The 25,289-nt window shown below is 42.5% G+C and overlaps 1 protein-coding gene across 3 annotated transcripts in view; it reads left to right on the top strand.

The window, feature by feature from the left end:
- The window catches only part of LOC110490170 (copine-8), a 125,232-nt gene that overhangs the window by 41,265 nt on the left and 58,678 nt on the right, over nt 1-25,289 (top strand). For all 3 annotated transcript variants that reach the window (XM_090200262.1, XM_090200261.1, XM_090200264.1), the window contains 4 exons: nt 3,467-3,513; nt 6,730-6,833; nt 12,529-12,568; nt 20,171-20,247. In XM_090200262.1, coding sequence (XP_090056388.1) covers nt 3,467-3,513; nt 6,730-6,833; nt 12,529-12,568; nt 20,171-20,247 — 268 coding nt within the window. The remainder of the gene's footprint in view (nt 1-3,466; nt 3,514-6,729; nt 6,834-12,528; nt 12,569-20,170; nt 20,248-25,289) is intronic.

Raw genomic sequence — 25,289 nt, 5'->3', positions numbered from 1 at the left:
TCCACAGAAATGCTGGCCCATGTTGATGCCAATGATTCCCACTGTTGTGTCAAGTTGGCTGCATGTCCTTTGGGTGGTGGACCATTCTTGATACACACGGGAAAACTATTGTGTGAAAAATCCAGCAGTATTGAACTTCTTGACGCACTCAAACCGGTGCGCCTGGCACCTACTACCATACCCCGTTCAAAGGCACTTAGATCTTTTGTCTTGCCCATTCACCCTCGGAATGGCACGCATGCATTGTGTGTCATTATTGTTTCAAGGCTTAAAAATCCTTCTTTAACCCGTCTCCTCCCCTTCATCCTCTCTGATTTTGAAGTGGATTTAACAAGTGACATCAAATAAGGGATCATAGCGTTCACCTGGATTCACCTGGTCAGTCTGTCATGGAAAGAGCATATGTTCCTAATGTTTTGCACACTGTATTTCTATCATATTGAAATCAATTTCATGTTCAATCAATTGAGCTCTATTTTGCTAATTGTACGGCTATATATAGTGTCTGTAATTCTTGCCTCAAAATATTTAATGATGAGCAACAACGTGCGCATTATAAGCCACGCCCATATTTGCAGCCGTAGGCGCCGATATCTCTAGGAGCTGCTCGGTCGTCAGTATTGTGAAATTATGGGGAAAAGTTGATCCGAGGGCAACGCTGCCTTCTCTTTTAGGCCCCATCACAATCGACGCAGGCTCCAACAACGCACTTGGTGAACAGAGCCAATGCCTTTTCAATGGGAGTCATTAGTCGTCCGATGAATGGCATTGACAACGGCGACGATTCTCTTGCAAAACGTCGTTGTAAATAATAATTTGTTCTTAACTGACCTGTCTAGTTAAAGAAAATAAAACATAATTCTCCACCATACCTAGGCCCTTCCTTCCATCCCTCCAGCTTTAGCGCCTCCTTTTTTTGAGTGTGAGTTAATTTTTTACAGGGACAGTGCACATTTTGTAATCAATGTTTCAGTAAAAGTGACGGTTTTAGCCAGCTGGCTAATTACCGACAATAGTCCCTGGGCAGGTTATTAAAAACGATAGCAATAACAACACAGACAAACAATGAGCAGTGAGACCATGTGGAGCAACATAGGACAAAGCAACAGGCCGCACGCCGACCGAGCAACAGCACAATCAACAAAGCAAATGACATAAAAGCAACAGTTTCCACACCTCACATTCTACAGATAACACGGAAAGGGGCAATACACACTTACGGATTTATGTTCACAAGTCTGATTATCTTTTTAGCCATGTCTTTGTGTTTTTAGTGAAGGTGCGATAGGTGGTGCAGTTGTGTGTGTCTGATGGCAGTGTGTTCCAGACATGGGAAGCTCTCGCCGAGAAAGCAGATTGACTAAACATCAACCAAGTGTTTCCTTAGTGGTTTGGATGATCTGGAGGGTCACGGGAAACACATGAACATGAATAAGGCTTTGGGAATACCACGCTGCTTGAATGTTGTTAATATCGGAGTGATGTTATTGATGTCAAATTGAAATGTTATTGGTCGAATACAACCAAGACTTTACAGTGAAACGCTTACTTACAAGACGTTCCCAACAGCGCAGAGTTAAAAAGGAAGACAAATGTTTGCTGAATAAAGAAGGAAATAGTAACATAATTGAAACAAAAACAATGAGTACCAGTCAATGTGCAGGGGTACGAAGTCGTTGAGGTAATACAGTATGTCCATCTGGGTAGGGGTAAAATTGACTGGGCAATCGGGATATATAATAAACAGAGTAGCAGCAGCGTATTTGGAGTGTGTGTGTTAGTTTATGTAGTGTGTGTGTGTGTGTGTGTGTGTGTTGGAGTTTCAGTGTAGTATGTGTGGGTAGAGTCAAGTGAGTGTGCATAGAGCCAGTGCAAGAGAGTTAGTGCAAAAAATAAATAACGATAAATAAAAACATATTAAAGGTGGTCTGTGTGATGTATGTATCTATCAGTGGAGGCTGCTGAGGGGAGGAGGGCTCAAAATGAGGCATGGAGTCGATGGAATGCTATCAAACACATCAAAGATGTGGTTGACTCCATTCCATTCCAGACATTATTATGAGTCCTCCTCCCCTCAGCAGCCTCCATTGGTATGCATGTATGTTATTATGTCATATTTTACCGATTTGAATCACTGTGTATTAATAAGTCATGTGGTTATTGTTTTTTTGTGTTTGTGGCACTGTTGCCTTCTCTCTCTTTCTCTCTTGCTCTTTCTCTCTCTGGTTAGAATGCCTGACACATGCTCTTCATCGTTCTGTTTTTCTTTTCTTTCAGGCCTTTTGTCTGCTTGTCCGCTTTTTCTGCCTGTCTTGACATTCTTATATTCCACTAGCCTTGCATGAATTTCTGTAAGTTTATTTATTTTTCTTCCCGTTCTTGATGTATGTCTCATGACGTGAGCACAACACACACACACACACACACACACACACACACACACACACACACACACACACACACACACACATTCCTGTACTTGATATCAGTGTCAAACTTGTCATCAACATTGTTTTGATGCTGATCTCTATATATTCAGCATTTCTAAATTCTGTCTCTTAGTCTCCCCCCTCCTCTCCCCTCCAAAAACTCCAGCCCAAAAAATAGAAACCGGTCGTCTTCCTTGTCATGCCGCGCTAGTCAGTGACTCCACTCGTATGTCACGAGTCATATTCTCAAGGCAGATTTATTCATATTCCGGTATGGGATCTGTGGCGAAGATTAGTGAGAAGGAGGCTTTGTGACTAATGATGATAGGCTTGTGATGATGAGCCTGGTCCAGGGCCATAAACATTCATGTAAGGAGGCACTTGTGCTGAGTGGCCGTCTTAATCATACTGAGTGTTGCTGCTCAAGTCTCCCAGCATTAAGCTGCTTCAGTGGGCAGCGAGAGGGCAAGGCCAGGGGACAGGGGAGGGATAGGGGGACGACTCTGGCCTTTTCTTCTTAGGTCTCAGGTGAGACTTAAAGGTCGTATAAAAATAGAAACAGGTTTGGACGTGCCTTTTGAAAATGAAGGGAGAAGGAGAGAAATGGAGCGCTAGTGGGAGTGAGGCAGAGACAGGAGAGCGAGCGAGAGAGAGAGAGAGAGAGAGAGAGAGGGGGACAAAGGCTCATCTTATGTTCGCTACATTCCTCTCTTCCCTCTCTCTGGAAGAGGCATATGAACAGAGGCTGATTGGCTTCAACTCTCCTTTGAAGCCTGTTGAGTAAGTGATTAAGTGTGTGTGGTGTGTGTGTGTCACTAACTCAACAGGAGCGTATTATGCCTTGCATTCTCAAAGCCCTACTGAAATAAGTGCACAAGGAATGAGCTCAGTTTTCTTCCCACTAGAGCATTATGTTGTTGTTGATAAACCATTCCTCCTATGTCTGTAACCCTGTAATGCATTTTCCTCACACTCAACAGGTCACGCAGGGTCCCCTGTTTAACCTGGTTCTTCTGTGTTTCTCCCTCTTCATCTAGTATGCGTTCTGTACACACAAGGCATCAGCAATAAGGAGTGGAGAGAGGTAAGTCCCCTTCAGTTAGCCTACACCAGGGGTGTCAAAGTCAAATGGACGGAGGGCCAAATAAAAAAATCAGCTACAAGACGAGGGCCGGACTGTTCGAATGTTCATTGAAAATTTTTTAAATGACGCATATAGTCTAGTGAACCTAATTGAACCTACTGAAAACCTAACAAATATATTACAATATGATCAGATAAATAAAGCAATATTTTCTTATGGCTCTGTCAGTAATCTTTAATTTTCAACAGACACAAAAGACAAATTTCCTTTATATAAATATCCCCATAACATGAACATTAAATGAAAGAAACCGGTATTCAAGGCACCATCAGTAGACTATATTTTCTATTTTAGCAAAAGTGGGCTAAATTTACTTCAAAGAAAAAACAATAATAGCAATTTTCTATCATCCACTCAACTGAAATATTTTTAAAATATAATTGGATTGAAATACAAAAAAATAAAGTGCAAAAATCTATTAATCAAAAACAACACTTTGTTTAAGGAGAAGTAACATGCAGTGAAAACAAATATTAAATTTTAACTTTTAAACTTGAACTGAGTAAAAACTCTAAATATGTGATTGCACAGTAATGTTCACTTGTTTGAGGTTGAGGGTGATACTTGGTGGTGTCCCATCTTTTCCACAAGTTCATCAATGTTCGGGGTAAGGCTCTGAGCTGAAGAAATCCTCAGAATTGAGTGGAGGTGTTCAGCAGTAAGTCGACTTCTGTGTGATGTTTTGTTCAGGTTCATCAAAGAAAACAGTTGTTCACACAGGTATGTGCTGCCAAACATAGACAACGTTTGAGCAGCCTGGATGCGCAGCTGGGGCATTGTGCCGGGGAGGAAACGGGCAAACTCCGCAGCACCCACTGCCGCATATTTTTCCCTCAGTGCATCATTGCATTGGAGGTCAATCAACTCCATTTGGAGGTTTGGTGGTGAGCTTTCCACGTCAACAGCAAATGGGTTACCGAGCAGTTCCAACCTGCTTTTTTGTGCTTCAAAGTCAGCAAATCGGCGTCGAAAGTCAGTGGTAAGCATACCTATTTTATCAGCCAACTGTGTGCTCGGGAACGCACTGGTAGAGAGCTTCTCTTTCATGGTCTGGCAGCTGGGAAAGTGGCTCAAATTTTCTTTCCGCATCTGCGTCTCCCACAGAGTCAGTTTGGTTTTAAATGCCTTCACTGTACTGTACATATCAGAGATGACACGATCCCGACCCTGCAGCTGCAAGTTTATTGCATTCAGATGACTCGTAATGTCACACAGAAAAGCCATTTCACACAGAAACATTTCGTCTCGGAGTTGTGTTGTGTCTTTCCCTTTGCTGTCCAAGAATAGACAAATCTCCTCACGAAGCTCGAAACATCTTTGAAGCACCTTTCCCTGGCTTAGCCATCGCACCTCTGTGTGATAAGGCAAATCACCATGCTCCGTTTCTAACTCCGTCAGAAATGCCTTGAACTGGCGGTGATTCAAACCTTTGGCTCTGATAAAGTTAACTGTGCGCGTGATGATGCTCATTACATGCTCCATTTTCAAGGCTTTACCGCACAACGCTTCCTGGTGTATGATACAATGATAAGCTGTCAGCTCACCTGTCGCGTTTTCCTCTTGCATCTTTTCCCGTATCTTCGCCACCAGTCCGCTCCTGTGTCCACACATCGCAGGTGCTCCGTCGGTTGTCAAACCCACGAGTTTTTCCCAAGGCAGCTCCATCTCATTTACACATCTTGACACCTCTTCATACAAATCATGCCCCGTAGTTGTGCCATGCATAGGACGTAAAGCCAAAAACTCCTCTGTCACGCTTAGGCTGGAGTCCACTCCGCGGATGAAAATTGACAACTGGGCAATGTCAGAAATGTCGGTGCTCTCATCCACAGCCAAGGAATATGCAATAAAATCTTTTCCCTTTTTCACAAGCTGCTCTTTTAGATTGATGGACAACTGGTCTACTCTCTCGGCAATGGTGTTTCTGCTCAGACTCACATTTAAAAAGAGTTGCCTTTTTTCTGGGCAAACTTCGTCACAAACTTTAATCATGCAGTTTTTGATGAAATCCCCCTCCGTAAATGGCCGGGCTGATTTAGCGATCTCTTCTGCCAAAATAAAACTGGCCTTGACAGCAGCCTGGCCTTGTGATTTGGCTTTTTTGAACAGAGCCTGTCGAGATTTGAGGCCTCGTTTTAATTCCTCTGCCTTTTGTAGCCTTTGTTCCATGTCCATATTCTTGTTTTTGTCCGCGTGTTTCGTTTCATAATGTCGTCTCAGATTATACTCTTTCAGTACCGCCACACTTTCTCCACACAGAAGACACACAGGTTTTCCAGCTACCTTCGTGAACATATACTCCGACTCCCACCTTGTTTGAAACCCCCGGTTCTCAGTATCCACCTTCCGTTTTGCCATTTTTGATGGGTATCTGAAAGTTAATTTTACTGTGATGCTGACGACTGCTGTGCCAATAAATATTGAAATGAAGCAGCCTACTGCTCGGTGCGTCACCTTTGCATTGTGGGAAATGTAGTATTGGTGCGTGTAAAAGATCTGCGGGCTGCCGGCTTGCTGCGGGCCGGTTCTAATAATAAATCAAGATCATCCCAGGGGCCGTAAAAAACCTTCTTGCGGGCCGGATGTGGCCCGCGGGCCTTGACTCTGACATATGTGGCCTACACAGTACACCAGAGACTGAATTGAAAAGGGCCTGATATTCAACATGATCTTAGGCACTCAAAACGTCAATATTTATACAAGTAAATGATGAAATGAATCCTCAACCCAATCATAGATTCCCCATCTCTGAATATTTTCTCCTATGATTAATAATACTGAAATATCAGACCCATATAACTCCTATAGATAGCGGTGTTAGGTTTCTCTGCATGTACTACTCTGTCTGTGTCCCAAATGGCACCCTATTTCCTGGTCAAACGTAGTGCACTATGTATGAAATAGGGTACCATTTGGGAGGCAATCCTCTGACATCAGTAATGTCAGTCTCAAGTAATGAATTCTCAATATTTTATACATTTATTTATTTGGAATTGAGATGCACCATCAAATTTTTAGAGCGCTGTCAATTAATTTCTCTCTCCATTAGAAATCAATTGTGTGTCACGAATGTGGTCTGTCAAATACCCGCATTAAATTGAAGGAAATATCTTGCATGCTTTTGACCCTCAACCTTTTCATCCTCTCTCTCTCAAGTTTGGAAGGACAGAGGTGATTGAAAACACTCTCAACCCGGAGTTTGTTCGAAAATTCATCTTGGATTATTTCTTTGAGGAACGACAGAATCTGAGATTTGACCTGTAAGTCAAACTAAATATTTGTATGTGCCTCTGTATTTTTCACTTCCTATGTGTAGTTGTGTATATTAAAGAGTGTATCTACAGTGTGCATTGTCAGTATGGATTGGGGTCCCTGCCTAGTGTCCTGTCAGTGTGTGTGTTTGCAATCTTGTGTGTGCGTGTGTGCAGCCTTGTGTGTGTGTGTGTGTTTGTGTATCGGTGTCCCTCCTTGTCATCCTGTCAGAGTAGGTATTTAAATCTCTCTCTGACATGCGAGGGATCAAGAGGTCGCGTGGGCACTCTCTCGCCGATACGAGAGAGAAAATAAAGGTGTGTGTGTGTGGGCCCATTGTCATGAAACTGAAAACCAACTAGGACCTGTGAATTAATACGGTAAAAGCCACATTCCTTTACTGAGAGAGACACCGCTAACTGAATACACACAACTAATTGAATGATACACATCTCTCTATTTACACGAATAGCATAATTTATTCTATTTGAATTGGTCTGACTGGGACTGTTATATATATATATATATATATATATATATATATATATATATATATATATATATATATATATACATACATACATACATACATACATACATACATACATACATACATACATACATACATACATACATACATACACACACAAAGTACAGTTGAAGTCAGAGGTTTACATACACCTTCGCCAACTACATTTAAACTCAGTTTTTCACAATTCCTGACATTTAATCCTAGTAAAAATCCCCTGTCTCAGGTCAGTTAGGATCACCACTTTATTTTAAGAATGTGAAATGTCAGAATAATAGTAGAGTGATTTATTTTCAGCTTTTATTTCTTTCATCACATTCCCAGTGGGTCAGAAGTTTACATACACCCATTAGTATTTGGTAGCATTGTCTTTAAATTGTTTAACTTGGGTCAAACGTTTTGGGTAGCCTTCCACAAGCTTCCTGACAGAGCCGGTGTAACCTAACTGAGTCAGGTTTGTAGGCCTCCTTGCTTGCACACACTTTTTCAGTTCTGCCCACACATTTTTCTATAGGATTGAGGTCAGGGCTTTGTGATGGTCACTCCAATACCTTGACTTTGTTGTCCTTAAACCATTTTGACACAACTTTGGAAGTATGCTTGGGGTCATTGTCCATTTGGAAGATCCATTTGCGACCAAGCTTTAACTTCCTGACTGATGTCTGGAGATGTTGCTTCAATATATCCACATAATTTTCCTCCCCCATGATGCCATCTATTTTGTGAAGTGCACAAGCCCCTCCTGCAGCAAAGCACAACATGATGCTGCCACCCCTGAGCTTCACGGTTGGGAGGGTGTTCTTCGGCTTGCAAGCCTCCCCCTTTTTCCTCCAAACATAACGATGGTCATTATGGCCAAACAATTGTATTTATACTTCATCAGACCAGAGGACATTTCTCCAAAAAGTACGATCTTTGTCCCCATGTGCAGTTGCAAACTGTAGTCTGGCTTTTTTATGGAGGTTTTGGAGCAGTGGCTTCTTCCTTGCTGAGAGGCCTTTCAGGTTATGTCCATATAGGACTCGTTTTACTGTGGATATTGATAATTTTGTACCTGTTTCCTCCAGCATCTTCACAAGGTCCTTTGCTGTTGTTCTGGGATTGATTTGCACTTTTTGCACCAAAGTACGTTCACCTCTAGGAGGCAGAACGCGTCTTCTTCCAGAGCGGTATGACGGCTGCGCGGTCCCATGGTGTTTATACTTGCGTATTATTGTTTGTACAGATGAACGTGGCACCTTCAGGCATTTGGAAATTGCTCCCAAGGATGAACCAGACTTGTGGAGGTCTACAATTTATTTTCTGAGGTCTTGGCTTGATTTCTTTTGATTTTACCATGATGTCAAGCAAAGAGGCACTGAGTTTGAAGGTAGGTCTTGAAATATATCCACAGGTACACCTCCAATTGACTCAAATGATGGCTTTAGAAGCTTCTGATAGGCTAATTGACATGACATCATTTTCTTGAATTTTCCAAGCTGTTTAAAAGGCACAGTCAACTTAGTGTATTTAAACTTCTGACCCACTGGAATTGTGATACAGTGAATTATAAGTGAAATAATCTCTGTAAACAATTGTTGCACAAAGTAGATGTCCTAACCGACTTGCCAAAACTATAGTTTGTTAACAAGAAATTTGTGGAGTGGTTGAAAAACGAGTTTTAATGACTCCAACCTAAATGTATATAAACTTCTGACATCAACTGTATGTGGACACCTCTCCACATTAATCGATTTGGTTATTTCAGCCACACTGTTGACGCATGTCTAGGCGCAACAACGGCTCAGCTGTGAAGTGGTAGGCCACACAAGCTCACAGACCGGGACTGCTGAGTGCTTAAGCGCGTAGTGTGTAAAAAATCTGTCCTCATTTGCAACACTGTGTTCGTCGGGAGCTTCATGAAATGGGTTTCCATGGCCGAGCAACTGTACGCACCATGTGCAATGCCAAACGTTGGCTGGAGTAGTGTAAAGCTAGGCGCCATTGGTCTCAGGAGCAGTGGAAATGCCTTCTCTGGAGTGATGAATCACGCTTCACCATCTTGCAGTCTGATGGACAAATCTGCGTTTGGCGGATACCAGGAGAACGCTACCTGCCCCAATTCATAGTGCCAATTGTAAAGTTCAGTGGAGGAGGAATTATGGTCTGGGCTTTTTTTCATGGTTTTGGCTAGGCCCTTTACTTCCAGTGATGGGAAATCTTAACACTACAGCATAAAATGACATTCTAGACGATTCTGTTTTTCCAACTTTATGGCAACAGTTTGGGGAAGGCCCTTTCCTGTTTCAGCATGAAAATGCCCCCATGCACAAAGCGGGATCCATACAGAAATGGTTAATCAAGATCGGTGTGGAAGAACTTGATTGGCCTATATTGAGCCCTGACCTCATCTTTGGGATGAATTGAAATGCCAACTGCGAGCCAGGCTTAATCACCCAACATTAGTTCCTGACCTCACTAATGCTCTTGTGGCTGAATAGAAGCAAGTCCTCCAGCAACGTTCCAACGCCTGGTGGAAAGCCTTCCCAGAAGAGTGGAGGCTGTTATAGCAGCAAAGGGGGACCAACTCTATATTAATGCCCATGATTTTGGAATGAGAGGTTCGACAAGCAGGTGTCCACATACTCTTGGTCATGTAGTGTACATCTCTACTGATTCGTTTGTGTGTGTAATGATGACGTTGTGACTCACAATTCTCTCACTCTAATGAGGGGGACAGGAGTTTTTTTTATATATATATATATATATATATATATATACATACATACATACATACATACATACATACATACATACATACATACATACATACATACATATACACACATACACACACACAGAGTCGTGGAGGCAGGACTACACAACGGGCTATAAATAGACTAGGGAGCCCTAATGTAATTCAGCCAGGTGGAGGGAGTGTAAATGGAGTGTGAGTGAGAGAGGAAAAGCGTATGTGTTAAGGGGAGTCCTTGTGTTCTTTTTTGCTGTGTGTAATATGCGGTAGGCTATATATTGTATAAAGGCATAAACATGATCTTAAATCAGTGTTCTTTTCAGGCTTGGGCTCATATGCAGTATAGGCCTATGCAGATGCATAAGCTCTAATATGCTTATGGGTATTTTGAATGAATCATCACCTTTAGAAAAGGCTTTGAAACAACGAACATGTTTTCCACTCAGTTTCAATCTGTTGTTGATCTTCTTTCTTGTTGATCATTTCAAATTGATCATCACAGGGAGGTGAGTTTTTTTTAAAAGCACATACTGTTTTAATGATGCGTTTGATTTGATTTTCCATAGCATTTGTGTTGATGTCAGAGTGATTAGAGGGACAATGGAGCCCTGAGTACCAGCCCATTAGAGACCCGATGGTCATTAGCCAGTCGGGTACTACCAACGCATGTCCAGAGTAAATAAAAGCAGATTACCGTGACTTCGCAGTCACATAGAATAAAACTGCGGTCATGACTCATGACTGCCAGTGTGGAGGTAATACGGCAACAGCCCTGCGCACACCCGCAAACACGCACACACACATACTGTACATCACGGAGAAACAATGTACACAAATATGCGCACGCACACACGTGGTAGTCTGTGTTTGTGTGTGTGTGATTTAGGTGTTGTGGGACGGTTTTGGCAGCTGAATAAAGGCAATACACTTGCCTTGTGGTGTGTGTCTCAAGAAATTCTGTTTTCATGAATGTAAGTGATCTGTTCAATGGAATAGAACATCAGAGCTGCTGTGCCTCCAGTGCCTTGTGAGTTACACAACAAACATCCCAGAGCTCATTCTGACAATTCACCATCCCATCTCCCTGACAGTGGCAGTATGCCACATAATCTGTCCTGCTTGCTAGACGGGGAGAGTGTGTCTGTGTGTGTTAGGGGAGGCTGGCACAGGACTAGAGCCCAGAGAACCACGAGTATCACACGGAGAGAGATATTCCCTCTCATCTCCCATCAACAGAATCCGAGCCTACTGGTTGTTTGTGTGTAATTGAGTAAGGCCATCCTGTAGAGACAACGTGGACATAGATGATAGTGGATGAAAACACGGGCCTGTTTGAATACACCATTTCCCCTCGGGCACACATACTGTTTTCTGTCAACAGAATGATGTCTATTTCTGGCCTATGTGATCGTGGGGAGGTGGTGTTCCAATATGTGATTATTGTTCTATTACATATTATTGTTCTAATATGTAATATGTTCTATGGCTGACGACGTATGGCAGTGTTGCTCATCCTTGTCGTTAAAGCTCCAGTGAGGGATATGGAAAGCTATTCAATGGTCAAAGTTTCAATAGGCTCAGCTGAATAACAAAACAAGTGACGGGACCATTGTTGTTAAAAGCACATTTCCTGTAATTATAATTTCCTGTAAATCTAAATGACTAACATAATCAATGGGGGCTACATGCCATGAATTTTAGATTCTCCCTGAGTCTAGTTTTCATTTTGGTGATTGTTAGTTCTCAAATGTGATCTTCTTTTTAAAAAATACAGTGCTCCATTTTCTTTTCTACATTTATATATGGTTTTAGTTTAAGTTTACACTGAAAATGTTTTACTGCCACGATTTAGCATGTAGGGCAAAACAACTGTAGACCATCTTTAACCAGAGGCCGACGAGCACTGGTCCGTTCTCCTTGGTGGTTTGTTTCGATTTAAATGTAGTGGTTCTCTCTGTCAGAAAAACCACCGGGGCTACTGTAGTGGGTCTTTGTACCACTGTTTTCCTCTCAACTACGCGAGGCTCAGTCTCCATAAAATAGCTTTCAAATATTACCTAAAAAAATAGACGCCTATTTTTGGGAGCTGTGTAGCATGAACTGGACTGTGAAATTACTGCAGGTGATTGCAGCCCTGTTGGACAAGAACCCCCTTCCCGAACTGGCTCACACAGACACAGATAGACACCCGTATTGGTACAAGGATACAAGCACACGCACAAACACTAAAACGGCCAGGGAGTCAACCGCTTCGACATTTCAGGATACTATAAAATCATTGAAAAGCACAAGAAGAGTTAATAATACTCTGTGTGTCATCATTGCTTTATACATTTACTGAGCGGTCTGACTGTCCCATTCTATAGATCACCTGCTGCTCCTAGCTGTACTGCTGTCATCTCCATGCCACATTTAAACGGTGTGTGTTTCTCTTCTCCAGGTACGACGTCGACTCAAAGAGCGCCAACCTGTCGAAACATGTAAGTCTCTCTTCTTTCCCTGTGTGTGTGTGTGTGTGTGTGTGCACACGCCTTGGGGGTTCATCCTATTGTCATTAGCACCCCCTTACTACAGCAGTCAATCTCTGTTCTGTAATGACTGGGTTTAGTATTTCATAGTGGGGTTACCTCCCCTGGGCAGCCAGTGTGTTTTAGCATAACTGTACGCTCACTCTCTCTCATGCACTCACTCTCTCTCAAGCACTCACTCTCTCTCACGCACTCTCTCTCACGCACTCACTCCCTCTCAGTTCCATGTGATGCACTGTGTGTTCTATTCGTTCCCTGCCCCTCGCCTGTCTATTGTCATCGCTGTGAACAAAAACAGTAATTTCATGTAAGAATGCCATCAGTCTGTCTTTGTTGACACACAATAAACCCTGATTCTTCTTTTATAATGATATTATTTTGATTTACATTTAGATAGGCAGGCAGGCAGGCAGGCAGGCACACGTCCCAGTGGGATCTATTTTGATCTTATCTGTTCTTATAAAATCGAGAATAAAAGAGGCATATTACCCACTGCAGTCTCACCACGAGGACCCTATCTGTGCCTGTCACACGCTCGGGGAATTGCTCATTCATGTGGTCCCATTCTCTCTTCTGCACACCATTCTGTTCCACTAATGTGTCTCTGTCTGCTAGCTCCCCCCAAGGAGTTTGAGTTCTGTACTTTTGCCTTGGACACCTGTTCCGAGATTTAATTAAAATAAGTTGAATGGAAATAGTCCTAGAGCAAGAGTCGCATGTGTGCAGGCTTTCATACCAGCCCAACTCTAACACACCTGACGCTCCCCATCCAACCTGACATAGCTTGAGAGGATTTGCAGAGAAGAATCAGAGTATCTTCCCAAAAACAGGTGTGCCAAGCTTGTAGCATCATACACAAGAAGACTCGAGGCACCACACTGCCAGGTCTCTGACCTCCTCCCTATAGGCTTTCTCATCGTTGTTGGTCATCAGGCCTACCACCGTTGGGTGGTCAGCAAACTTAATGATGGTGTTGGAGTCATGAAAGGAGGGGACTAAGCACGCACCCCCGAGGGGCTCCCATGTTGAGGATCAGGTTGCCAGATGTGTTGTCCAGGATTCAGTTGCAGAGGGAGGTGTTTAGTCCCAGGGTCCTTAGATTAGTGATGAGCTTTGAGGGCACTATGCTGTTGAATGCTGAACTGTAGTCAATGAACAGCATTCTCACATAGGTATTAATTTTGTCCAGGAAAGGGAGCTGTGTTGTGCAATAGAGATTGCGTCATCTGTGGATCTGTTGGGGCGATATGCATATTGGAGTGGGTCCAGGGTTTCTGAGATTATGGTATTGATGTGAGCCATGACCAGCCTTTCAAAGCACTGCATGGCTACAGACGTGAGTGCAACAGGTCGGTAGTCATTTAGGCAGGTTACCTTAGTGTTCTTGGGCACAGGGACTATGGTGGTCTGCTTAAAACATGTAGATATTACAGATTCAGTCAGGGACAGGTTGAATATGTCAGTGAAGACACTTGCCAGTTGGTCAGCGCATGCTCGGAGTACACGTCCTGGTAATCCGTCTGGCCCTGTGACCTTTTTAATATCGACCTGTTTAAAGGTCTTACTCATATCGGCTACAGAGAGCGTGATCACACAGTCGTCCGGAACAGCTGGTGCTCTCATGCATGCTTCCGTGTTGCTTGCATAGAATTCATTTAGCTCGTCTGGTAGTCTCATGTCACTGGGCAGCTCGCTGTTGGGTTTTCCTTTTGTAATCCGTAATAGCCACATCTGACGAGCGTCAGGGCCAGTGTAGTAGGATTCAATCTTGGTCCTCTATTGACTCTTTGCCTCTTTGATGGTTCGCCGGAGGGCATAGTGGGAATTCTTAAGGGTGTCTGGGTTAGTGTCCCGCTCCTTGAAAGAGGCAGCTCTACCTTTTAGCTCAGTGCAGATGTTGCCTGTAATCCATGGTTTCTGGTTCGGGTATGTACGTACGGTCGCTGTGGGGACAACGTCATCGATGCACTTATTGATGAAGTCGGTGACTCGTCGTATACTCCTCAATGCCATCGGATGAATCCCAGAACATATTCCAGTCTGTGCTAGAAAAACATTTCTGTAGCTTAGCATCTGCATTATCTGACCAAACAGCCATGCACACAGCCATGCAATGTCCATAGACCGCAGAGTGCCGAAGCGCAAAAAATAATCTGTCCTCGGTTGCAACACTCACTTCCGATTTCCAAACGGCCTCTGAAGCAACATCAGTACAATAACTGTTCGTCGGGAGCTTCATGAAATGGTTTCCATGGCCGAGCAGCCGCCCACAAGCCTAAGATCACCGTGCGCAATGCCAAGCATTGACTGGAGTAGTGTAAAGCTAGGCACCATTGGACTCTGGAGCAGTGGAAATGTGTTCTCTGGCAGTCCAATGGACGTATCTGGGTTTGGCGGATACCAGGAGAACGCTACCTGCCCCAATACATAGTGCTAACTGTAAAGTTTAGTGAAGGGAAATCTTAATGCTACAGCATACAATGACATTCTAGAATATTCTGTGCTTCCAAATTTGTGGCACCAGTTTGGGGAAAGCCCTTCTCTGTTTCAGCATGACAATGCCCCCGTGCACAAAGTGAGGTCCATACAGAAATGGTTTGTCGATATCGGTGTGGAGGACCTTGACTGGCCTGCACAGGGGGCATTGTCGGACACCTTTTGGGATGAATTGGAACGCCGACTTCGAGCCAGGCCTAATCGCTCAACATTGTGGCTGAATGGAAGCAAGTCCCCACAGCAATGTTCCAATATCTAGTGGAAAACCTTCCCAGAAGAGTAGAGGCTGTTGTAGCAGCAAAGGGGGACCAACTACATAATAATGCCCATGATTTTGGAATGGGATGTTCGATGAGCATGTGTCCACATACTTTTTGTCATGTAGTGTACTTCTGTATATATAGTGTAGAAGGATAGATGTATAGTTAGATATACATGCTAGGAAGTTGGTAAAGTTAGCATGATAGAATTTCCATTATAAGCTGGGTGGTTCGAGCCCTGAATGCTGATTGGCTGACAGCTGTGGTATATCAGACCGTATACCATATGTATATATGGCAAAACACGTATTTTTACTGCTCTAATTACGTTGGTCAACAGTTTCTAATAGCAATAAGGCACCTCTGGGTTTTGTGATATGACCAATATACCACGGCTGATGGCTGTATCCAGGCACTCCGCGTTGCGTGATGCGTAAGAACAGCCCTTAGCTGGGGTATATTGGCCATATACCACACCGCTTCTGGCCTTATTGCTTAAATAACACATGATAAGGCACTTATTTAAACTCAGGTGGGCACAACAAAAGGACACATGTAAATGGGAACAAACTACATTTATAGCTGAGGAAGGGAGAGGAATGGTGATTGTCAGAATGAGTTCAGTTGTGGTGAGTTGGCAGTAGAGGGGGCATGTCCAGAGGTTAATTTGAGAGTTTGTGGAATGACACAACCCTTCAGAAAACCATCCATACCAATCAGGATTTGTGATGCTGCCTTTCTAAACCACCTAATATTGCTAAGTATGGTCTCGAAGGACAATGATTACATTGGACTTACTGGACTGAAAGCGTTATCCCAATATTCTCCTACATTATCCTGCCATTATCTTACCTAATGATCACCATTTTTATTTTATTTCACCTTTATTTAACCAGGTAGGCCAGTTGAGAACATGTTCTCATTTACAACTGCAACCTGGCCAAGATAAAGCAAAGCAGTGTGACACAAACAACAGAGTTACACATGGAATAAACAAACATACAGTCAATAACACAATAGAACAAATCTATATACTGTGTGTGCAAATGAGGTAAGATAAGGGAGGTAAGGCAATAAATCGGCCATAGTGGTGAAATAATTACAATTTAGCAATTAAACACTGGAGTGATAGATGTGCAGAAGATGAATGTGCAAGTAGAAATACTGTGGTGCAAAGGAGCAAAGATTGTTTTTGAAAAATTATTAACAGTATGGGAATGAGGTAGTTGGATGGGCTGTTTACAGATGGGCTATGTACAGGTGCAATGATGTGTGAGCTGCTTTGACAACTGGTGCTTAAAGTTAGTGAGGGAGATATGAGTCTCCAGCTTCAGTGATTTTTGCAATTCATTCCAGTCATTGGCAGCAGAGAACTGGAAGGAAAGGCGGCCAAAGAGTAATTGGCTTTGGGGGTGACCAGTGAAATATACCTGCTGGAGCGCGTGCTACAGGTGGGTGCTGCTAAGGTGACCAGTGAGCTGTGATAAGGCGGGGCTTTACCTAGCAAAGACTTATAGATGACCTGGAGCATACAGGTCACAGGGGTGGGTAGTATATGGGGCTTTGGTGACAAATGGATGGCACTGTGATAGACTGCATCCAATTTGCTGTGTAGAGTGTTGGAGGCTATTTTGTAAATGACATCGCCGAAGTCCAGGATTGGCAATTGTACGAGGGTATGTTTGGCAGCATGAGTGAAGGATGCTTTGTTGAGAAATAGGAATTAGATTCTAGATTTAATTTAGGATTGTAGATGTTTCATGTGGAAGCTCTCTGGAAGGAGAGTTTACAGTCTAACCAGACACCTAGGTATTTGTAGTTGTCCACATGTTCTAAGTCAGAACCGTTCAGAGTAGTGATGCTGAATGGGCGAGCAGGTGCAGGCAGCGATCGGTTGAAGAGCATGCATTTAGTTTTACTTGCATTTAAGAGCAGTTGGAGGCCACGGAAGGAGATTGTATGGCATTGAAGCTTGTCTGGAGGTTAGTTAACACCGTGTCCAAAGAAGGGCCAGAAGTATACAGAATGGTGTCATCTGCATAGAGGTGGATCAGAGAATCACCAGCAGCAAGATTGACATCATTAATGTATATAGAGGAAAGAGTCGGCCCGAGAATTTAACCCTGTGGCACCCCCATAGAGACTGCCAAAGGTCCAGACAGACACACTGCACTCTGTCTGAGAAGTAGTTGGTGAAACAGGCGAGGCAGTCATTTGAGAAACCAAGGCTCTTGAGTCTACTGATAAGAATGTGGTGATTGACAGAGTCGAAAGCCTTGGCCAGGTCGATGAATACAGCTGCACAGTATTGTCTCTTATCGATGGTGGTTATGATATCGTTTAGGACCTTGTGGCTGAGGTGCACCCATGACCAGCCTGGAAACCAGATTGCATAGTGGAAAAGGTACAGTGGGATTCGAAATGGTCAGTGATCTGTTTGTTAACTTGGCTTTTGAAGACCTTTAGAAAGACAGGGTAGGATAGATATAGGTCTGTAACAGTTTGGGTCTAGAGTGTCACCCCCTTTGAAGAGGGGGAAGACCACGGCAGCTTTCCAATCTTTGCGGATCTCAGACGATACGAAAGAGAGGTTGAACAGGCTAGTAATAGAGGTTACAACAATTTCGGCGGATAATTTTAGAGAGAGTCCAGATTTTATAGGGGTCCAGATTTTGCAGCTCTTTCGGGAACATCAGCTATCTGGATTTGGGTGAAGGGGAAATGGGGAGGCTTGGGCAAGTTGCTGTGGGGGGTGCAGGGCTGTCGACAGGTTTAGAGGTAGCCAGGTGAAAAGCATGGCCAGCCGTGAAAAAATGCTTCTTGAAATTCTCAATTATCGTGGATTTATCAGTGGGGACAGTGTTTCCTAGCCTCAGTGCAGTGGGCAGCTGGGAGGAGGTTCTCTTATTCTCCATGGACTTTACAGTGTCCCAGAAATTTTGGGAGTTTGTGCTACTGGATGTAAATTTCTGATTTGAAAAAGCTAGCCTTTGCTTTCCTAACTGCCTGTGTATATTGGTCCCTAACTTCCCTGAAAAGTTGCATATTGCGGGGACTATTCGATGCTAATGCAGTACACCACAGGATGTTTTTGTGCTGGTCAAGGGCAGTCTGGTCTGGAGAGAACCAAGGGCTATATCTGTTCCTGGTTCTACATTTTTTGAATGAGGCATGCTTATTTAAGATGGTGAGGAAAGCACTTTTTTAAAGAATAACCAGGCGTCCTCTACTGACAGAATGAGGTCAATATCCTTCCAGGATACTCGGGCTACCATAAGCTCAGCCTGCTATTAGCAAAATGTTCATGTTCCTCCTATCACTTTACACTAGGATTGACTAGATTCATATAGCATTGCTTTCCCTGTCCTATCTTATCTTAGTCACATTTCACCATTTGCTCTCTCCTGTGTTTGCTGGGGCAAATTGGGAAAACTAGTCTGCCCACATTACAGGGAAATCACATGTTCCGGTTAGACTTTGTTTGACAAACAACCGCTTAAGGATAAAGGTCATTAGAGAAACAAACCATGAGAACATGAGAATGAGTTATTACATGTTTGACCTTAAGGGATACCTTTTCTGTTATTTGGACAGGCTTCAGATGTTGGCTTGTCACATGACATGTGTCATGCAAAGCTGTATTTTACCACTAATGTGGCTGATAATTTGTTGGGCAATGTTTTAGACTAGTATTCTAACAATGTGCACATAGTGAGCAGTGTGTAATATTTTCCATGGTGAAAGGATAAAAGGGGGAGTGGTCACTGTGATGTGGGCCAATCACCTTTGCCATCAATAGTATGCAGTCATGGAAAATAAATGCAATTTTTCCGCAATGATTTGGTGGATGGCAAACACAATTCAATGTGGGGAGTACAAGAGATGCTCCTCTACCTGTTGGTGTTGGTACTATAGCAACGCAATATTAAAGCCCATATCCACTGCCTGTCCTGTTTGTTTAAAACACGTTGCATTAACGCTGCAGTTACAACCAGGGACCCTAACACACACACACACACACACACACTTAGTCACCAGGCTTTTCTCACTGGTCCTCCATTGTGGAACTGTCTCCCCCAATTTCACAGACGTTCACTCTGGACACAACATAATTCTCTCTCCTTCCATCCCCGATCAGGCATAAAAACGGGAAATCAATCATCTCCGACTGGGAATGACACACTTGGCCGTTTTTAGAGGCTGCTTAGCCAGCCCTGGCCATCCCTCTGGAGAAATCCACTGGAGATAAACCTTTACTGTGTTAACATGTGAGAGGCAGATAAACAAAGTATTTGTCTAGGCTTGATTGAGTTTCCTTGGCTAAATGGAATCAATAAAATAGTCCTAAAACTGATAATTTGCTAACCCAGGCAGGCTAGAGCAAATGCTTAAAATATTTAAAATAGTATTTGAACCCAGGTCTTGCTGCTGGAGCACGCTGGAAATAACTGGGCTATAAAGTGTGTAGGGATAATACAGCACACACTAATTATAGTAGACATTGTGCTCAGAGGAGACTACAGTGAGATTCCATTGTTGGTGTTTTTCCAGACACTGGCTAAAATAATCACAAGTGTTCTCCCTCCCTCCACCCCCCAATATTGACATTAATACAATGAATCACATGTCGTGTTTCATAAAGAGTATTCTATGCGCACTATTGGATGGGAGTCCGCTGTGTGTGGTTTGTGTGGATGTGTGCACCCATGCATGTGCGCGTGCGTGTGTGTGTCCTATATCTTCCACTTCACCAGAATGTGTCCAAATATATAAACTCGTATGTCTCTATTTTCTGTAGGACTTCCTTGGCCAGGCGTTCTGTACGTTGGGAGAGGTGGTGGGATCGCTGGGCAGCCGGATGAAGAAACCTCTCGTGTAAGTAACTCGGTTCCTCCATTTTATACCAATTAACTCTAACCTCTGACCCCTATTATACAGCTTCAATCTAACCTCCAGCCTCCATGCTATACAACATCACTACGCTCACATCTCAAACCCATAGACAGTATGGTCCTTTGTAGCTCAGTTGGTAGAGCATGGCACCAGGAGAGTGGGTTTATTTCTCGCGACCAACTGTATGTTAAAGGTATACATACATGACTGTAAGTCGCTTTGGATAAAAATGTCTGCTAAATGGCGTAATTGGCAACAAAATACAAATGATTCTATATGCAGGCTAACCCTGACCCAGTTCTTATGGTATTCCCTCACCTGACCATTATAGAATGCACACCCACACACACAATTATAACTGGTTTACCATTTTTATATCATCACTTTAACCCTGACCCCTGATCTACTTCTCATGGCTGTCACTCACCTGTCATTTACTCTGACATATTTACATCCACACACACACAATCACTTGCGCATATTTATTGTGGACATCTCAGTCTTGGACACACCAGACACAAGACCGTGTGGGATGTCCATGAAATGTGTATTATTATTGACCCATCTCAGTTCATTGTCATGACCTGAAGACAAAAATACCAATAAACACACTTTCTCCCATGTATACAGTGCCTTCAGAAAGTGTTCATACCCCTTGACCTTTTCCACATTTTGTTGTGTTACAGCCTGAATTTAAAATGGGTTCAATTGAGATTGTGTGACACTGGCCTACACACAACACCCCTTGATGTCAAAGGGGAATTATGTTTTCAGAAATGTTTACAAGTGAATTAAAAATGAAAAGCTGAAATGTCTCGAGTCAGTAAGTATTCAATCCCTTTGTTATGCAAGCCTAAATAAGTTCAGGAGTAAAAATGTGCTTAACAAGTCACATAGGAAGTTGCTTGGACTGTGTGCAGTAATAGTGTTTAGCATGATTTCTGAATGGCTACCTCATCTCTGTACCCCCACACATACAGTTATCTGCAAGGTCCCTCAGTCGAGCAGTGAATTTCAAACAGATTACACCACAAAGACCAGGGAGGTTTTCCAATGCCTCACAAAGAAGGGCAACTATTGGTAGATGGGTAAAAAATAAAGCAGACATTCAATATCCCTTTGAGCATGGTGAAGTTATTTATTAGACTTTGGATGGTGTATCAGTACGCCCAGTCACTACAAAGGTGCAGGCATCCTTTCTAACTCAGTTGCCGTAGAGGAAGGAAACCTCTCAGGGATTTCACCAATGGTGACTTTAAAACAAAGTTTAATGGCTGTGATAAAACAAAACTGAGAATGGATCAACATTGTAGTTACTCCACAATACTAACCTAATTGATAGAGGGAAGAGAAGGAAGCCTGTACAGAATAAAAATATTCCCAAACATGCATCCTGTTTGCAATAAGGCACTAAAGTAATACTTAAAAAATGTGGCAAAGCAATTCACTTTTTGTCCGGATTACAAAGTCTTATGTTTGTACTCCAATACAACACAATACTGAGTACCGCTCTCCATATTTTTAAGCATAGTGGTGGCTGTATCATGTTATGGGTATGCTTGTAATCGTTACAAGCATTTTTCAGGATAAAAAACAAAAGTAATGGCGCTAAGCAAAGGCAAAATCCTAGAGGAAAACCTGGTTCAGTCTGCTGTCCACCAGATTAATTCAGGTTTCAGCAGGACAATAACCTACAAAAAAACACAAGGCCAAATCTACACTGGAGTTGCTTACCAAGAAGATAGTATTTTCCTGAGTGGCTGAATTACACTTTTGACTTAACGCTGCTTGAAAGTCTATGGCAAGACCTGAAAATAGTTGTCTAGCAATGGGGAGCCAGGCCCTGACAAGCTCACCCAAACAGATTGATATGGTTTAAGCATTGTTGTGGACTTAGAGCATCAAGTTTGTGCCTTTTTACTATAATTTTTCACACAGGGTGCCTTTCCTTCGCTGGGCGGGCTGTTCTGGGAACTTTTTTGGCAAAGACAGCAGTCGCACACAGCATGATTTTAAAGGATAAGCAGTCTATACACTCAGACATAATTAGCCAACCATTAAGCATTTCCCAATCGAAGTGTACAACTATTACTTCCCATTTGCAAAAACATTTTAGGTTTAGCACACAGAGTAACTGGTAACCTAAAGTTTAAAGTGGAACTGACAGTGTTTTAACTACTTTGCAGATATGAAACAAACAGACAATCATAATATCAGTAAAAAAGCTGAAAGAGTTCATCTCCATTCGAGATGCACTGTTTCAATTTCAATGACTCAATATTCTGGACAAAAACTGACGAATGTAACTAAGGCTGGGAATGTCAATACAATCAAACTATAAAGGGCGAGGATCACGTAAGTCATAACGTGGCTAATAGGCTAGTGTATCTGTATGCGTAGCAAGCTAGAAACACGGAGCCTAACATTAGCTAGCTAGCTGCCAGGAGGATGCCGTGTCATGCCATTGGAGGAGTGGGTGAATAGCTGATCTTTTTCCCCTCATAATATTTTTCAGTGGCTATAAACAGCTAGAGATGCAGGTGTCATTTGGTTATCTAGCAAGAACTTGAACGACTGTTATCCAGTTAGCATACCCTTTGCATTCGCAAATTCACTATGGCTATCTACTCAGATTTCAGAGCACTCTTGTCTGAGTGTGCCAGAGCGCAGAACAGCTGATGAATTTACAAACACGCAACACCCGACGAATATGACCGGGGTCAGTAAACGTAGGCAAAAAAAAGTAGTCAAGAACGCTCTCTGTAACATGTAAACAGCTTAACCAGCTCTGCTATGGCGAGTAGAATGGCCAGAATGAGGTGTTCTCTCAATTGTGTCTGGAAGTAGCCAACTCCCATGGTGTTTTACATATTTGCAGAAATCCATTCAAGTGTATTTTGTGGCTTTTGACGAATGCGTTCTAATGATCAATTATTTCCAATACATCAAATTCTTCATAGTATTTTATTTTGGTGGGGGGGGGGGGCAGTTTCAAATAATGGGAGGGTTATGACCCCCCCCCCCCACACACCCCGCAAGTTCTGCGCCTGGCACACATACACACACGTGTACAAACTTCATATATTGTGCATTTCTTTAGTCTCGCTTTCAAAACATCACATGCACTTTTGAAGAATCTATCCTCTTGCTTCAAGCTCAGATCAGCTGCCTGAAAGCAATTTCTTGACATCTCTTCAAATGGGTATGTCTTTATAATAGGATTTGCCAGTTGAAGAGAGCTGTGATGAGCTGGAATTAAAATAATTAACAAAGGCCAATCTGGCAACCCCCTGTGGGTGCTCCACGCTCTTCACCGCACGGCCTGCTCACATCAGAGTGCTACTCTTGGTCTCATTTCAAACCACACATGCCTGCATGCTCACATGAACACACATATACACACACATGCCTGTAACATACGTGTTATTATTAGTAATACAATAAAAATACTATAATTATTACAACATAGCATTCATTTCATTTTACAGGTGGGGGAGGAGAGGTTGTACGTAAGCTGACACACACACACACACACACACACACACATTCCTATGTCACCTCTTGGATAGCAATCACCATGGTGATAGTCATTTCAGTAAACTTGTAGATACTGTGTTGTATTGGCCCTTTCAGAGACCTTTCAAAAGTGCAAAACACTGTCAGTAAATCCCTCTGTCGAAATGTTCTTATTTACGCATTATCCCTTATCAGTAATGAGTTAACTTTTTTAATTCAGCGCTATTCTTTTATGGTGTTGTTTTAGACCACCAAGTGCTAACAGTCAGTATCTAGATAATGTGAATGAAATGCTTGATGGTATGTGGTATAAACAGAGAGATCTTCTTTCTTGGGGAACTGAATATTGACTGGTTTTCTTCAAGCTGCCTGCTCGAGGAAGCTTATAACGGTTACCAGTGTCTGTAATATGGTTCAGGCTATTAATCAACCTACCAGGGTGTTTACAAACACTACAGGAACAAGATCATCCACATCCGTAGCCATTGGATACTCACTGATACACCATTGGCTATATCCAGGAAAGCCAAGGTTCCAAAAGCTGGCCTAAAATAGTGTATAAGAAATCATATAAAAGATTTTGCTGTGACTCTTATGTGGATGATGTTAAAAATATTTGTTGGTCTGATGTGATTAATGAGGAGCATCCAGACGCTGAACTTGATGATTTATAAAATTGCTTCTTCCAATTATTGATAAACATGCACCTGTTAAGAAACTGTCTGTTAGAACTGTTAACCTATCTGGGATATGTGGGACGGTAGCGTCCCACCTCGCCAACAGCCAGAGAAAGTGCAGGGCGCAAAATTCAAAACAAGAAAAATCTCATACTTAAAATTCCTCAAGCATACAAGCATTTTACACAATTTTAAAGATACAATTCTCATTAATCCAGCAACAGTGTCTGATTTAAAAAATGCTTTACAGCGAAAGCACCACAAACGATTATGTTAGGTCACCACCAAGTCACAGAAAAACACAGCCATTTTTCCAGCCACAAAAAGCACAAATAGAGATAAAATGAATCACTAACCTTTGATGATCTTAATCAGATGACACTCATAGGACTTCATGTTACACAATATATGCATGTTCGCTAAAGTGCATATTTATATCAAAAAATCTCATTTTACATTGTCGCGTTACGCTCTGTAGTTCTAAAATATGCTGTGATTGTGCAGAGAGCCACATCAATTTACAGAAATACTCATCATAAATGTTGATAAAAATACAAGTGTTATACATGGAATGAGAGAGATACTTCTCCTTAATGCAACCGCGGTGTCAGATTTTTTTTTTTTAATTACGGAAAAAGCAAACCATAAACCAATAATCTGAGTACAGCGTTCAGACAACAAAGCAGCCAAAAAGATATCTGCCATATTGTGTAGTCAACATTAGTCAGAAATAGCATTATAAATATTCACTTACCTTTGATGATCTTCATCAGAATAGAATGCACTCCCAGGAATCCCAGTTCCACAATAAATGTTTGATTTGTTCGATGA

The sequence above is a fragment of the Oncorhynchus mykiss genome, chromosome 15 (assembly GCF_057628025.1).
Source record: "Oncorhynchus mykiss isolate SJ-2025 chromosome 15, ASM5762802v1, whole genome shotgun sequence".
Classification (NCBI taxonomy): Eukaryota; Metazoa; Chordata; class Actinopteri; order Salmoniformes; family Salmonidae; genus Oncorhynchus; species Oncorhynchus mykiss.
Note: the sequence above shows the minus strand (reverse complement) of the source record. Positions and strands in the feature narration are given on the sequence as shown.